Source organism: Neltuma alba, unplaced genomic scaffold (genome assembly GCF_004799145.2).
Source record: "Neltuma alba isolate B1F8T4 unplaced genomic scaffold, ASM479914v2 tig00011426_pilon, whole genome shotgun sequence".
NCBI classification, from domain to species: Eukaryota; Viridiplantae; Streptophyta; class Magnoliopsida; order Fabales; family Fabaceae; genus Neltuma; species Neltuma alba.
In genome coordinates, this window is record NW_021636109.1 from 53,158 (window position 1) to 70,536 (window position 17,379).

Genomic DNA, 17,379 nt, shown 5'->3' on the forward strand with positions numbered 1-17,379 from the left:
TTTTCTGAAAAGTGATTCTGATAAGTGAGAGTGTTTGGATAGTTGTTACCAGAAGCACTTTTTACATGTATCAGTTACTAAAAAGGGTATAAGTTAATATGATAATTATATAAAGGATAGATTTTATAATATATTTTGATTTGAAGAAACAAAATTGTTAATAAAATAATTTTTACTAACATAATTAATAATGTAAAAGATAATATAATTAATAAATAATTAATATGTGTATATATATATTTATAAAACATAATATTATAGAAAAATGATTTTTTTTTGCTAACAGAAAAATATCAATATCCTTTAAATATTTTAAACATGAAATCCCATAACATTTTTTCACAACTAATTTTTGTAACAACATACTACTTCCGATCTTTAATATAATTAATTAATTGTTACTACATGTATATATATTTATAAAATATAAGATTAAAAATATTTTTGGAGAAGATGAATAATTTTCCGTGAACAGAAAATTATTAATTTTCCGTGAAGATTATAAATATGAAATTGCATGATATTTTCTAATAAAATTGAATAAACACACATTAAAAACAATTTATTAATTATTAAAGTAAGTAATAATTGTCGTGAGAATATAAGGTATAATATTAATAAAAGGAATATAAATAACGAAGTGTCTTGATAATTAAAATGTTGCATCGATACATAGCATTTGTAATAGTTTTTTCTTTAACTACATATTACAATCTATGATAAAAAGAAATAAATTAGATATGACTACTATCCTTGTGTATAATTAATAAGTTCATCTCTTATGCTGTTATGAACCCGAGCCATATAAGATGAGATTGTATTGATGAATGTATATATGAAAATCCAACTCCATCATCATCTTCTTGTGCATAAGTACTTTCTTCTTCAAATTGAATGAATCTAGAATCAGTAATAGGCTTGTTTGACACAATTAATAGGTGGTTAATGGGTAGTACTCAATGACAGAAATTCACAGCCTTACTAGTACCCAGAATATCAATTTATATCATTTATCAAAAAACATATTTATTTTCAAAATTCTCGCATGCCATAGTTGAGTATACAAAGAGGTCATATACTAATTAAAGACCTACAATTAAATACTCCATCCCTATTCATTTAAATACACACACAAATCATCATAGGCATTTGTCACACTGATCTTATATCACAATTATTCTATATTGACAAATGATCAAAACCTTTTACACTTGAATTGCCCTAACAATATCACAATTTACATTTAAAACAAAGTTGAATGTACAACACCAAATGAGCAAGCCCCAAAAACATTCATACTTCAAGCATATGTAACTAAAATGAACATGCTCCAAAAACACTCCATAAATCTTTAATTAATAGTTTCAAACATATCATGCCTTTCCCCTGACATCACTCTACCACCGTCAAAATCATTTCAGTTTGCCCAAAATATGCAATTTGCACTTGTACATCACAAATATAGCAGAATTCAATTAATATAAGATGTATATTTAACCAGAGTTAAAGCAAGATGCGATTGTAGTCCAAGTTTTTATACATTTTCCATTATATATATATATATATATATCTCATAGTGGAGATTTAGAATTCACCATCTTAGCATTTTATAATTAATTAGCTAAGACCAAGAACTCTTCCAAATTATTATCTGAGCTCTTTTTTTCTTTACTAATACTGGTCATAATTCAGGCAACGATGGCCCTCAAATGAAATGTTTTAATCAGGAGTTCAGAACAAAGGAAAGATATTCAGAACATATTGCTCAGACAGTGTGGTCAATGTTTTTCGAATCAAAATAATCTCAAGGTACACAGCAGAATGCATAGGCTTTTATAGAAATAAAATTCTTGTACATCGATATCCCAAACATTTGCAATTCATAAATGTTTTTCTTTGTTAATAATCACCATTCATAAACCTGATTCAATATAATATCACAAAAGAAATTTTTGTAAACAATATCAAAAGCTCTGTTTGTCAAGTATCCATCATGGTCAAGATTGAAAAGACCTCTTCTTAATACATAATTATAAAACCATTTTTAAAATGATAACCATGGTAGAAAAGAATTGAGTTAGAGCTTTAAAATACTACCATGGTTATAAAGAGTTTGGCTTATTCCGAAAACATCCCAAATGGCTCAAGATACATAAAACACCCATGGGTTTAACAACACGTAGAACAAAGCCTCAGGGCACAGTAACCGCCCACAAGCCCAACATAATATTCATCCCACAAAGACTTAGGGCACAAGAAACATAGGGTGCTCAACCCAGCCCACAAGTCATACACATAAGAGTATCACATACAGCAGAGTCTTATGACCTTCAACCATTTTAACAGCATTCCATTAAATACAGTCATCCAAACAAAAGAAAGTAGACGTCAACACAGTCGTGAGCCTAAGATGGCAATATACATAACATTACATGCCTAAACCAGAAGAGGACTACTAGACTATGCTCGCCTATGCCTCTGGTTGCTTCCCTTCATGCCGAGCCAAACTAGATGGCTCTCCTGAAAAGCATTGAGGAATAGCGAGGTGAGACATAAAGTCCCAGTAACCAAGTATTAATTTATGACATATACAAGTAGGATGGCAAGTTGGTGAAGTAGTGCTTAAATATAGTTTAAGAAATAAATGATACTTGAATAGATACAATCACATAAAAAGAGTATATCTCTCCATTCACAACACAACTCATATAAAAGTACATATACGCAACAACACAATGAAATATGCCCTCCCATCACCTTGCTCCTCTTTATGTCTCCTTGATAAGGACCCGGGCTTTCTGTGTTGAGTAACCCGGCCAAAAATCACCCCACTCATATCAAGCTACGGGCCCCCTCCTGTACCTACACCGCCCAAGAATGGACTATGGTGCAAGAGGTGTCTACCCAAGAGTTCGTTCTCAATTCCAGGCCAAGGAAAAGGAAGAACCACAGGGGCCTAACAATAAGGTCAAACACTGGGATCCGTAGTGTAGGCATGCCGCACGGGCTTCAAGAACAATTATCCTCACATAACAAAATCCCATCCTCCACATATGAACCCCATGCATAGTCACAATATAAATCAAAATATCACAATCTTCAAAGTAAGATGATATAATTTCAAACAAAGTATAACACATTTTCATTTCATTTAATAACATAATATTAGTATATTAAATTCAGTACTACACGAAAACATAATTTCCAATAAAACACAACTCAAACATAATTAGATCATCATACTTCCCACTTCACCAAAATTTGTCATATAATAAAATATATATTTTATTTACAGGCATACTTTTACAAATTAACTTAAGAAAATAAAAACATAATAAACACCTTACAATCCAAAGCGTGTATATAAAATAAATTAACCCCGGTTACCTCTATTCCAAGTTTAACCTCACAGCTTGAGAAATAAGAGCACAAATTACAAACTCCGAAGTACAAGATAATCTACAAATAATATAGATACAATTTAATGTTCATACAAATAATTAACTTAAATTACATAGAATTTATTATTAATAATATCTATACATATATTTACTATCCAAAAATTCTTACTTCAAATAACAATTTTTCTCTACCCAAATAACTCATTTAAATTATAAATATTTATAAAATATTGTTTTTATCTAATATTGTAAGAATCTCAATTTATAACTTAAGTTTCCAGTTTCAAAATTTTTCTAATAATATAGTCTTAATCTATTTTACATTTTAAACCGATTAAAATATCAATAATATATTAAGTAACCCAAATAAGTTATTTAACTTAAATTTAATCGGTAAAAACATTCTATATATCTTGAATAATACATTTTCCAACCAAAATCTTAGTTTAAAATTCTCAAAACAATCAATAAACAAATATAAACTGATTAAAATTTCAATAATATATCAAACAACCCAAATAAATTATTTAACTTAATTTTAATCGGTATAAATATGATGTATATCATAAATGACAGATTTTCCAACAAAATAAATTTGATTTTAAATACCATAGGTAATAAATGGACAAATCTAAACTGATCAAAATTTCTTAATAATAAATCTTTAAATTTCTACGGTCAAATATTTTCGAAACTCAATACTTACTCTATACTCAGATCACAAAATTTTCTCTAAACATTATAATGATACTACTAATATAAAGCTCTAAATATATAGAAAATATTCATAGAGAAAAATTTAATAGAAAGAAGTGTTTAATGTACCTATATGATCCCCAAAGCTTGTATGACTCTTCAAACTGCTAACACTTCTTTTCTCTCAATCTCCCCTTCTGTGCATCTCACTCTTTCTTTCCATTCTTTGTGATCACTCTCTCTTTTTATCCTTCAAATTCCATTGTCCTTCATCAATTTTTTCTTCATTCATTAATGCTCCCTCCATATTTTTCTTCCTTCAGTCAAAAGCTTTCCCCTAAATTCCTTTTCCTCTTAAATATGTTCAGCTTTCGGTGGAAAGCTGAACGTGTTGTCCCTTCCCCCTTTTTTTTCCCCGAAATATTAATAAAATATTATTATTTAATCGTAATAAAATGTAATATAATATATATATTTTTTTTGAAATAATAGCTTTTTTTTTAAGGATGTTACAAAGATCAAAACTTTTAATCCTCCCTTTGAGCTCACACGTGAGACTAATAACACATTTGAAATAGACTACCCATTTTACAGAGCAGACTATATTTACACAAAATCAAATCGATGCAATGCATGAGTAAAGAAAATGATTGTTCAAGAGGAGAGACATTACCTAAGCGATAGATCTGAGCACCTCCACCTCACTTATGAATGATTGCCCAAAGTGAAGAATGCAAATTGCACACCAACAACGGATGGATCGGACAACCCAATGTGTAATCTTGTTCTTTCAAGCCGACAAACACCTCACCAACGCCTCTTCTTGCGAACCGATGACACAAATCCCACCATCAGGGACAGCATCTATTGAACGAGCAAGAAAAAAGGAGGAAAAAAAAGTGAAGCTTTGATTTTAATGGAGGGGCATTCTTGCCTAGATATCGTTGCCCACCCTCTCACACTCGTAATAATTACACCAACGAAGCCTTAGAAGTGAAATGTTTTCGCTTTCTACAAAATCATGGTTTTGGAAGCTGAAACCATGATTTCAGCTCAAACCATGGTTTTTTAAAATATTGGGGTGTTTGGACGGTTTTGGGTCCAAATCATGGTTTGAGTCCCAAAACCATGATTTTCTATGTTATCCAAACAGGGCCTTAATCAGAAGAGATGACTAAAATGCTCCCGCTCCCTCTCCCTCCAATTTTCAAGGGATTGTTTGAATTAATGTTGGGAGAAATGATAGAAAAATACTTGCTAAATTTCAAAATGACAAATAGGTTATGCTAATTATTCTTGTAATGATTTTTACCACTCAAAATATGTTAAATCACCCATTTATTATCTTAAAATTCAACAGGTATTTTTCTGTCATTTTTTCTTAATAGGTTGACAAAATAATTTTTATCCTAATTTTGCACTTTGAATTTGGGGTAACAAACAATGTGATTCATATCTAGATAAATTTTTATTAAAAAAATTCAATTTGAGAGAGATTCATTTGGATGGATGAATTGAAAATTCATTTCAAAAAATTTAAATATATAAAACAAATTAATAGCCCAAAACTGAAAAAGAAACTTCAGCTTTGAAACGATTTTTGAGTGGAAAAATCAATTGTTGTGAAAACGACGTTAAATATCAATTTTTTCATCAAACTAATGCAATTAACTTCTTCCTAACATTATCCAACCATGTGAATGCAATAAATATAGTGTTTGTTTGAGATAACAGTGAAAATCCTGTATAAACATATTTTATGTAAATTGAAACAAAATTTTAACTGAAACAAAATTCTTTTCATATACTTATCTGGTATTGTTTAAATCATGATTAAAGATTTACTTATAACAGTTTTATAAACAGTTTTAAAGAAGCCTGTAGTCAACTTGTTATTAGTTATCCCGAGCTCCTCAAACAAACTAACCAAGCAACGGCGCCCAATGAAATCTGGGGACACGTGGCAGAAAAAGAGAGCACTGTGACCCTCCCCGATTAACTCTCTTTTTCTCTCTCTGTGTCTTCGTTATTTATTCATCATCCGTTTTTCTCCTCCCATTTCTTCGTTTCCCTCGTTCCCAGATACAACAGCCACTGCCCAATTCACTGAAGAAGAAATTGTAAAGCAAGTGTATTTCCCCCTGAACCCGTGGCTATTTTCTAATTTCCTTTTCGGGGGTTTAAAAAAAAGCGATTTTTAGTCTCTTCTGTGTATCTCATGTTTTGTGAAAATTTCCGTCTGAATTTGCAGGTGAAAATGGCGAGCTCAGTGGAAAAGGAGAATTTAGCGGGGGAGGAAGCTCTCTCCGTGGAACTTCCTGCTCCTCCTGGTTGGAAGAAGAAGGTCCACTTCTATCTCTCTCTGTCTCTACCTGGGCGTCTTTCGATTCGACTATTCTTTTATATGAGGATTGACGTTTCGAGTTATAATTCGTTGTGATTGTTCTCTAGTTCTTGCTTTGACGTTAAATTGTGACGTGGGTTTGTTTTATTTTTTATTTTTCGAATTCCGGTCTTTCACTGCGCAATTTGACGCGGTGCTCATGGGACCTTGGCTAGGGCATCTTCTCATTTGTATGCTCATCTTAAATTATGAGCACTTTATGCTTAGAAATTCACATTGAAGCCTTAAGTTTTTCAAGTAATGAATTTAGAAAATTATACTGCTGCTGTGTGATTGTCATCTGTTAGGTTTATCTAGACCTTCCCCAAATTCCTATTTTCCAGAGTGGCTAGATTCTTGCTGTGTCCTATGCATTTTTAGGATCGACATGTCTACTACTATTGAAGTGGTCACTCTTACTGTGTCTTGTACTTTTATTTTTTATTTTTTTCTTAAACACGTTTACGACTATTGCTTTCCTCAATCGGTAAAATTATGTGAGAGTGTCGCATCCAGTTCAAGTTCGCAATGGTTAAATTTTCTGCATTCTTGTATAATGAATTCAGTTTCTCTCTATTATCTTAGAAGATGTTCTGAGTCTGACCGATTATACTGAAGAAGCTCACTCTCTGCACAGGACCGCAAAATGGTAAATAAAATTGGCACTATATATTCTAGCTTATTTTTTCGAATATTCTTTCTCTGATTTTGAAATATTTGGTTCAATAACTGGGATTTTGACATGAATGAATCTGCTTAGTTTAGATTTAGTGATTGCACCATTGGTCTAGATTTGCTAAATAATTTCATCAAGTATGGCTTCTCATGTGCTTGCAAAGTTGCAATTGTGGGTGCCTAATTACATAGTAATGATTTCTTTTCCTGTGGGCTGTGTCCATCAGTTTAGTTTGATGACATGCCTTACATTTGAAGTAGTTGTCAAACACTCAAACTATTTTCTTTATGACAAGCGACCTTAAAATATTGGTTTTAGTTGTAGGTTTGGTGAAATTACCTGTGAGTTAAGTTTCATAAATTTGCCAGGACACTCTGCAGATACGCACACTTATACATAGCCATTCTTGGAGGGACATGGCTGAGTTTTCATGCTTTTATTAGAATTAAGAATCACTTATATACTCTCTCTGCTTGTCTTCCCACCAATAAAAAATGCAGTGGAAAAAAGGATAGCTGCAGAAAGCAGAAAATATCTTAAATTTTGGGATCTGAGGAAAATTTTCATTTCCAAAACATTGTTAGACCATTTATTAAAGGCATAAAGCTGCTAATTGAAATTTGAAAGTTGCTGAAATGTTTTTTTAGAGTCGACTTGATCTCACCTTAAGGGGAAAACTGGGGCATCAAGTCATTAAATATTGTTTTTATGACCTTTTTTGATCTTCATTATACAGACCAACTAGTTTTTTAGACCTCACAGTACTGAAAATATTCAGCAATGCTGTTGCTTAACCAGCTCTGTTCTTTAAACTGGTGAGGTTGGAATCTAGGTTTATTGTTAATTAGCAAGTCCAAGACTAATGAGAGCCTGTGCCTCGCGGTTTACTGGAAAAATTTAGGATTGCACTTACACTTAGTGGGATCAGATGTGTCAGTTTAATGCTCGTGATCAATGTGTTCCACTCTTAAATTGTAAATTCTTGTACCTTAGTGGATCTGAATTATACCTAGTCTTATATTCTGCACATTTTGTTCATATAGCATGTCATTTTATCATAAGATTTTGTTGTTTCAGTTGCAAATAGACACATGCTATAATATTATGGGGAACATAGCCTTGTGATGCAAGAGGTGCAACTTCTGTATTTCTATGAAATTAGCTTGAATAACATTTACTTATGATTTTATTCCTACTAATTTCAGCCTCACTCCAACTTTAAAGACTGAAATTGATGCTATGTGAGCTAGCAGCTCATCACATTTGCCATCCAATTTTAATCCCAATTTTTAAGACTTTACTTATTGTTTTCTCACTTCAAATTTTGTGCCTTTCACATTTCTCTTCTGTACGCATGACTAAGCCACCATGTGAACAGAAGAAAAACAATTTTCTTTGTTCTGTTTTGTGTATCTACTGTCACAATGTTGTCAATGTCATAGTTAGAACCATTTTATTTTAATCTTTTCCTTCTTGTGGTGATCGCTCAGATTAACATCTTTGATCCCGCCTCTCTTGCAGTTTGAATACATGAGAAAGTCTCCATTCGATTGCTTTATTACATTTTCTTTTGGGTCAATTCTCAGTTATTTCTTTGCACGACATTGTTTGATTTCAACTGAAGCCTTTCTAGATTGATAAATAGTTCGTAAGCATTCTGTATCAGATATGCTCTTTTTCTTTTCTTTTTTCCCCCCTTTTTTGGCACATTATGAGCCTTGGTCTATGTTGTTGACTTTAATGCCCGTCTTCTAATTTTTGGTTCCTCCTCGTCATTTCCCGAGTAGAGCCTGAATGGAAGGATTAAAGAAGGAATGAAAGCCTTCTGACCGGACAAGGTTAATTTGGCTCCATGTTACTCTTTTACTTAAATACTGAATTTGCTAGATTGTAATAGTCCATATGATGTTTGAAGCAGTCAATAGTTCTGAGTGAATGAAGAACCATCCTGCCGTATCTGTAGGAAGACTTCATTAACATGAATTGGAGAAAGAATGAAAGAAAGAAAGAAAGAAAGAAAGAAACGATAGGTGGGATATTATATAGAACTTGAGCTATAGATACTGTCACTTTATTTAAATAAGCCACTTCCAACAAAAAGATCTCTTGCTCGCCACCCTAAAGACCATTTTATCAAGCATTCTGGTAGTGATTTTGTAAACTTGATGATTTATAATTCTTTTTTTTTGGTTGCAGTTCTTCCCAAAAAAGGGTGGAACCCCAAAGAAAAATGAGATTGTATTCACTGCCCCTACAGGAGAGGAGATTAATAACAAGAAGCAGCTGGAACAGTATCTGAAAGCTCACCCTGGTGGCCCAGCCGTGTCAGAATTTGAGTGGGGCACTGGTGAGACCCCAAGAAGATCGGCTAGGATCAGCGAGAAAGCCAAGGCTTCTCCAGTAGAGACTCAACCCCCGAAGAAGCGCAGCAGAAAATCATCAGCTTCAAAGAAAGATGCTTCCCAGGAAGATAAGAAGGAGACAACAGATGTGCAGATGCAAGAAACTAATGAGCCAAAGGAAGATGCAGTTGTGGAAAAGGTTGCTGTGAGCAAAAATCAAGAAGAGAAAAGAGAGGAGGGTAGAGATGTTAGAGACGAATCCTTTCATCCTGTGGAAGATAAACCTGAAGAACATGTTAATAGACCTAGTGAAGAGGAGAAGTCCGGGACTACTGGTGGAGAGCTTCCGGGCCTGAAAGATAACCTTGGCGGGAAGGAAGCTGAGGCTTCCAATAAAGATGAGAAGAGTGAGGGAACAAAACTGGAAGACAAAACCGAGCAACCTGAGGGTGAGACGAAGAAAGAGGATGGACCTGAGGTGCTGAAGAAACATGAAACAGACAACCCAGTTGAGAAAAATGTTGAAGTGGAACGAGAGCATAAAGATACAAACAAAGCTGAGGAAAAAGAAGGAACGAAAGAAAACAATGAGGTACTGAAGAAACTTGAAACAGACAATATAGTTGAGAAAAAGGTTGAAGTTGAAGGAGAGCATAAAGATATAAACTTGAGAACTGAGGAAAAGGTAGAACGAAAAGAAAACAATGAAGGATATCACAAGGACGTTGAGGCAAGAAAGAAGGGTGAAGCAGAGGTCATTGATAACGGCACCAATGGGGGTGGTACTGGTGAGGTTGCAGCCCCGAGGAATGAATGAGATTAATAAGCTTTGGCTTCATCTCTCTCCTTCTGACCCCCTAAGATCTGTCCTAAGACGACTGCAGCTTTTGTTGTTGTTAATCTGATTGTTCATTGAAACAATCACATACAATTATAGAGTAGATCTGTAATGTACCATCCTTCTGTGTACTAGAGATGTTTAGCGCTTAGTTCCCTGTAAACATTAAGTTGTTTTATCTTGTGATAAGAACCTATGATCATGTAAGATCCTAAATGTTTCGTTTACTCCCACATCTCCAGTTTGCTATCCTCTTCGCCTATCTCACAATCTGTATGTATAAGTCACCGCCAGAGGCCTAAGCGACCACATTTTTCTTGCAGATGTTGGAAACTGGCTGGCTTCCTTAATTGGGTATTTATACACAGTTTGAACAAAAATTTAGTTCTCAAGTTTTAGCATCAAAATTGCAATCTGCATTTATCGGGTGGAAGATTGGATAATTTATCCATATTCATTCCAGGACGACAAGAAGAAATAACCATGGTTTCCTTCCCTTCAAAGTCCCTTCAGCTGTGCAAACAGTCCTGTCAATGACGTCCACTTCTCAAATGCACTAGCGGAAGACACAAAGGCGATTTTGGAAGACTCCACATCCTTCTTAGCAACTACAAAAATGTAACATAGGGAAGGAACCTCAGTGCAGTCGTTTGACTTTGATGTACGCAATAAAAACAAACAAGTATATAAAGAAAAACGACCCAAAATTCTGGAAGGCTTCCTGTGAGGTAAAAAGTTAAAAACCAGCTTGTTTTCTATAAATTTCAGCATTTCTTTCTTGCATGAACTTGACTATCGGCATATATCATAAAGGCGGATGCAACCCACCTGATGAAATCAGAGATGCCAGTGAAGAATTGAATATATCCACCTCATCTTTCTCTTCAGGACTCGAGCTCAGCTGCATGATTTTTGTTTAGAAAATGTGATTAAACATTTAGAGGCTGGAGGAGCAAGAAAAACAGAACAAGAAGAAATCCACCCACATTCAAATAAAGATTAAATAATCAGTATCAATATAAAATCTAAAATATATGGCTAACCGTATTGTTGGCATGTCCATGTCTTATTCACCAAATTATATGTCTAGTTATTTGCGATTCATTTGTATCAATACCTTGCTAATGCAGTAATTTTAGACAGTAAATTTACCTTGTTAAAGGCTATATTAGCCTTTTGAACCCAGTCTGTACTAGTGCTTCCGCCAAGAACAGAACCGGCAGTAGCCAGATCATCGTTTTCAATGGCTTGACCAACTCTGCTCAGATTGTACACCAGGTCTTGAAGATATTCTGCATATACATTTCAAGTGGTTCGGACATTTTGAAAAATCAGTTCAAAAGAAGGCTTCTTTAGTTAAGTCACTCAGATGACAACTTTCCAGTATTTTTACTTTTCAATGGGGCTGCAAACAAGCTCTTACAAAAATAATGTTTTTCACTCAATTCGTGGCAGATCTGAACTTACATTGTGATGAAAATGGAGATATCACAAGATAAGACATCAAACTATACATCTTACCAGCCATCAGTAAAGATCTTGGGGGGGTTTCTACATTCACTCAAAAATGAAGAAAATATCAGGAAAAGAATCGTAAGAGAGAGGGATTTAACCTGTTTCTTTCTTGGATGAACTGATCACACCTTGCCTCTCAAGTCTCTTCTTTCTGTCCCTCTTCACTTTTTCCAAGAGCTCCTCATCATCGTCTGCCTCCAGTATAGCTGCATTCGCATCAGAGCTTCCCTTACCACCAGCAAATGAAAGCACGAAGCTAGTGAAGAAGCTAAGAGAGAGGATTCTTTTGGTTACAACAGGACGATGTAACTCCTCCGGGAGGTTCACCGATTTGCAGAGAATTTGTTTCCTCTTGAAATTGCATTTTAGGGGGCAACCATATGCTAACAAAGAAGACGATGAGGAAGAAGATGGTGATGGTGACGATGGCGGAAGAATGGGATTAGCTGCAGTGGAGAGAAAATTTGTTGCCATTTCTCTTTCTGTTTTTTTTTTAATGTTTTTTTTCTCCCCTTATTTTCAGAAGGCATGGCCATTTTGGAACTTTTCGAAGATAAGGTTGCGGGATTCTGTAATCTGATCCAGTCATTTTTGAAGATGCCCAGGGTCGGGGTTATTGTACTCTCTCTCTCTCTCTCTCTCTCTCTCTCTCTCGACCTGTAGTTTTGTCGAAAGTTTGAAACTTGAAACGTAGCTATGTCCATTATCGTCCACGGTGAAGGACCCAACCACGAACCATGCCAACGAATAATTGGGGGGTTTCCCTTCTTACTTTTTATATGGGCCAACCACCAAAGGAAAAAAATTTTCTTTTGATTTTTTTTTGGGAGAAGGAGGGTAAAAATTTTCTTTTGATCTTTGATATAAGCAAATTCTACCAATTTTTAAGTGCATTTAATAAAGATTTTCAAATATGCCCATCAGAAATACTCTTCCTATTGTTATTATAAATTTTAAATAACTAATTCATAAAGAATAAATAATTAGTTAAAATTAGTTTAAAACAATAAATAAGTTAAAAATATATTTTTATTTCCAAATATATGTTTATAATAAATAAAAAAAGAGAATATAGGAAAAACATTATAACAAAAATAAAATTAAAAAAATATACTAAATGTTAATATAGTAGATCGCACTCATCTCCTGATTTAGGGTGTGTTTGGATGAAACCAAACCATGGTTTGGAGAATAGATTCTGTGAAGAATAGATTTTGTAAAAAAGTGATTCTGAGAAGTGAGAGTGTTTAGATAGTTGTTATCAGAAGTACTTTTTATATATACAAATTACTAAAAAAAAACATAAGTTAATATGATAATTATATAAAAGATAAATTTTATGATATATTTTAATTTGAAGGAATAAAATTGTTAATAATATATTTTTTAGCAACATAATTAATAATACATAAGATAATATAATTAATAAATAATTAATATGTGTATATATGTTTATAAGATATAAGGTTAAATATATTTATAAAAAAATAATTGAGAAATGTTAAAGTCATATTATTGTTGAGATCTACTCTGACAAGCACAATCATCTCTCCAATTTAAGCTAGAAGCAGAACGAATTCACTTTTCCTGAAATCATGGTTTGGATCCAAAGGCCCAAACCATGGTTTCAGATTATTGGCCCAAAATTGATACTGTTTGGGTGACATCTCACCAAAACCATGGTTTTACCTCCCAAACCATGATTTTGAGGGTCACCCAAACATGCCCTTAAAGCCCATAAATAGACCTAATCGAAATATTTAAAATATATAAATACAATTTTCAGGATGCGATTGAGGAAGCCAGATTGCAGGTAGGAAGAAGCCGGAGATGTCAATTTTCAGGTTGTACAGATTTTTTTTTTTTGAATGAATGTACAGAAATTTTGTTAGATGTACAGATCCATTAACTAGCTATGCCTTGTCCTGTTCATTCACTTAGATATCTTTATCATTCTTCACTTCAATGTTCACAGGTGGAAGAAGATGGGTGGTTTTAAGTTCGCCACTCCTAAACAATGGTTTGTGGGTATTAGTTACTATCATCTTTGCATTCCAAAAACAAAAGGAAGGGAAAAATATCCCTTCCTATCCCTACGCATAAAAGTAGGACAAGTGCATGTTGAGCTGGGAAGTTTTTTTAAAAAATTATCTAATGACTGATTTGGCCGGATTATAAAACAGAAAAAGAAATCTCACTTCTTTAAAGGGCGACGCGCAAGTGAAAGAGAGAAGATCATCAAATATAAGTATTATGACACTTGACCATAGCAAAATCAATATTGTTTGGACCAGTTCATGGTTTGTAATTTTTATGAGTATTTTTAAACTATAACAGACTAAACTGTCTAAATAGAACAATAAACGTATGTATGAATGAACAGTGTTATTTTTTCTTAAAGATGACAAAAAAAAAAAAAGGCACTGCAAATACAAGGCTTTTGGGGAAAACGTTAACAAAGAAAGTCCAAGAGGCAATGGGTAGCCGACAGATCAGGAGGATGACTTTTTCTACGGCAATCAGCGTGTTTGTGTGTGTCAGTTTCAGCTTTTTCGATGACGGGAGAAGGATGAGGAAGCAGATTCTCTGGTGGTTGGTGTTTAAATCCTTCATCTTTCGTATTAATATTATCACCAAAGTGCTTTCCTTTATTTATGATCGTAATTCTTAAAGCAAGTAATTAACTATCCTGTGTGTGGTTTTCATTTTCAAGCATACATAAGTAGTTGTTGATCTTTTAAAGTTCCCATTTCCTCGTACTTTACGGTGTCCTGTTGCTCCTTTTTCATGCCTTCACACTGCTTTGTTACCTCCTCCTCCACTCTTCTTTGTAGCTTTCATCTTTTCTTTGCTTTTAAAAATCTCATTAATTCCTGAAAAATTTGCTGAAAAAAAATTCACCACTTCAAAAATTATTACCCAAAAATATGTGAAATCTGTTTAAGAACCTAGATCTCAAGGGAAGATAAAATTTCATAGTTGAATAACTAAATTACTCATATTATTAATAACTCTTCTATCTCTTATCTTGTGTTGACTCTTGTATTCATAGCACATTATTTTTCTTTTTCCTCGCCGTTATCTTCTAAAACTTGTGTAATATATCTTTCATGTCCATAACCTTTCGTTGTGTTCAGCTTAAGGGCATTTTGGTTAGGGAGAATTTCACACAAAAAAAAAGTTTGAAATTACTAAATTTCAGATTAATTTTGTTAACAAGACTTTAATTAAGGGTATTTTGATCCCTAATCAAGATTTAAGGGACTTTTGGGCAGTTGTACCTTAATTCTTTTATGTTATTTTACTAAACCCCTGCTTACATGCTAAGTATCCAATCCAAAAGAGCTTCGCCACACGGCACATACACACATATGCACTTATATAATACTATTATACAAACAGCTTATGTACTAAGTTATCACCATCACGAGTTTTTACGTGTGACCTCCACTAGTTCGGTGTTTTTTTTTCCCTTTCCCTTTTTGCGTTCGTGTGTTATTTTTTGAAGTATAGACTGAAAATTAAATAATGGCCCTTCTTTTATGCTTTAATTATGCTCATGTGTTGAACTACGAAAGCATTATTATACAAAATTAGTAATTCAACAAGGTTAACAATTATTATGCTGATTTATCTAAGAATAAAATTACAATGAGTTCCCAGCAAAAATGATTAGTAGCTCTATTTACTAATATTTTTAGAATGTGTCCCTCATTATTACACCTTTTATATTATTTTATGTTGATACTTAAATCAATAATCCGTCATAGAAAACTATCTATTTTTTCTTCTGCTAATTTGATTGAAGTTCGTAGCTTTTTTTTTTTCTCCTTTTTTACACAAGTGTCTCTTCTGAGACTCAAATTAAAAAAATATTATATCATAATATGTACGGTAAGTTTTAAAATTATTTTAATAGGTGATTCTAATCCAATGTTACTAACCACTTTCTCAAGTCTTTCCTAAGTATGAGCTTATTGTAATTATGTAAGTTTGACTCTCTATAAATACAATATTACAGTAAATGCATGATTTTTTTTGGAGTCATTTTTTGTTGGAAAAATCCTAGATAAAGCACTTCGAATATATATAATTTCAGATTGGGTCATGGAATTGTGTAAATGATAGAAAGGGTTAATGACCTAATCTGTCATTTGTAAAATTAAGAGAAATTAACAATTTTGTCCTGATTAAACAAAAGTGAGTAGTTATTCTCTAAACGAATCTAGGTAACGCTTATACTATTCTAGTGATTACATGATTAGTTGTAATTAATAACAAGGCATCTTCTCATGGGGCATTCTTGACTACGAAAAAATGAGTAGTTATTCTCTACACGAATCTAGATAACGCTTAAACCCTTATAGTAATTCTTTAAATTATTGTAGTGAATGAATACAAATGAAGGCAACAGTGAGTAGTTATTCTCTAAATGAATTTAGGTAACACTTACACTGTTCTAGTAATTACATAATTAGTTGTAGTTAATAACAAGGCAATTTCTTATGGGGCATTCCTGACTATGAAAAAGTAAGTAACTATTCTCTATATGAATCTAGGTAACACCTAAACTTTTATAGCGATTCCTTAAATTATTATAGTGAATGAATACAAATAAGGACAAAATTGTCAATTCCTCTTAATTTTACAAATGACAGATTGGGTCATTGACCCTTTCTGTCATTTACACAATTCCAGAACCTAATATGAAATTATGTATATTTGAAGGGCTTTATCTAGGATTTTTTCTTTTTTGTTATGTAAAAAATGACAAAAATGTTTTAAATAATTTATATATGTAAATTTTTTGCCACCAACATATATATATATATAGAGAGAGAGAACCAAGTAAGGCAAGAAGTAAGTTTTAAGAAAGATGAATAAAAACAAAAAGTGAGGACAAATAATTACAGAGAGAGCGCGCATCATCATAACGCGTCACCCCTGAGTTGGAAAGGTAAACGTTTACGTTGACTAGCGCCTCTTTGTGGCTGGCGCCGGGTCGATTCGCCTCTGAGGAACCAATCTTTACCTTTTTATCTCGAATATAATTATGGCCTGGTTTTATGAATTATAATGGTGATGTCATATTTAAAATCTTATTCATATCCTAATTCCCTACCACATCCTCATTACCCCCTGAATAAAACTCGAGATAATTCATGATTGTTATAATTTGCAATATATTTTATATTTTATATTGTTCCTGATTTTAATTTGATTAATTATAGTATTTAAAATTTTTAAAATTATTTAAAATTCAATTATAAAATTTAATTTTTTATTTTTTTGAATTAAAAGGATGGGCATTATCGGTCTAAGATTTTTATACTTATAGGAAAACACTAATACCATTAGGCTATGAGACCTTTAAAAATTTTTAAAAATTTAATGATTCAGTTAGTTGGTTTTGATACATCCAACAACCATCCAGGTTTTCATGAATCAAATTTAAAAAAGAAAAAGCTGTAAAACTTGAGAACATATTGGAAATCAAACTATAATTTTAAAAATAATTTTACCGTATA

The 17,379-nt window shown here is 32.9% G+C and overlaps 2 protein-coding genes across 6 annotated transcripts; one reads left to right on the forward strand and one right to left on the reverse strand.

Annotated features, from left to right (window-relative positions):
* Positions 1-6,150: 6,150 nt before the first annotated feature.
* On the forward strand, positions 6,151-10,571 carry LOC114713439 (methyl-CpG-binding domain-containing protein 11-like). Of its 5 annotated transcripts, none has more exons than XM_028898081.1 (3): positions 6,151-6,222; positions 6,349-6,441; positions 9,353-10,571. In XM_028898081.1, the coding sequence occupies exons 2-3, from the start codon at positions 6,355-6,357 to the stop codon at positions 10,313-10,315; spliced, it is 1,050 nt and encodes a 349-aa protein (XP_028753914.1). In that variant the 5' UTR covers positions 6,151-6,222; positions 6,349-6,354; the 3' UTR covers positions 10,316-10,571. The 5 variants fall into 5 exon arrangements, with proteins under 5 accessions (XP_028753914.1, XP_028753915.1, XP_028753918.1 ...); XM_028898082.1 differs by having other exon boundaries at positions 6,162-6,228; XM_028898085.1 differs by having other exon boundaries at positions 6,200-6,217.
* An 89-nt stretch (positions 10,572-10,660) lies between these two features.
* Positions 10,661-12,405, reverse strand: LOC114713441 (thylakoid lumenal 16.5 kDa protein, chloroplastic). Its single transcript, XM_028898089.1, has 4 exons — positions 11,950-12,405; positions 11,489-11,628; positions 11,165-11,237; positions 10,661-10,944 (listed from the first exon to the last, which is right to left on the reverse strand). The coding sequence occupies exons 1-4, from the start codon at positions 12,323-12,325 to the stop codon at positions 10,835-10,837; spliced, it is 699 nt and encodes a 232-aa protein (XP_028753922.1). The 5' UTR covers positions 12,326-12,405; the 3' UTR covers positions 10,661-10,834.
* Positions 12,406-17,379: the final 4,974 nt, after the last annotated feature.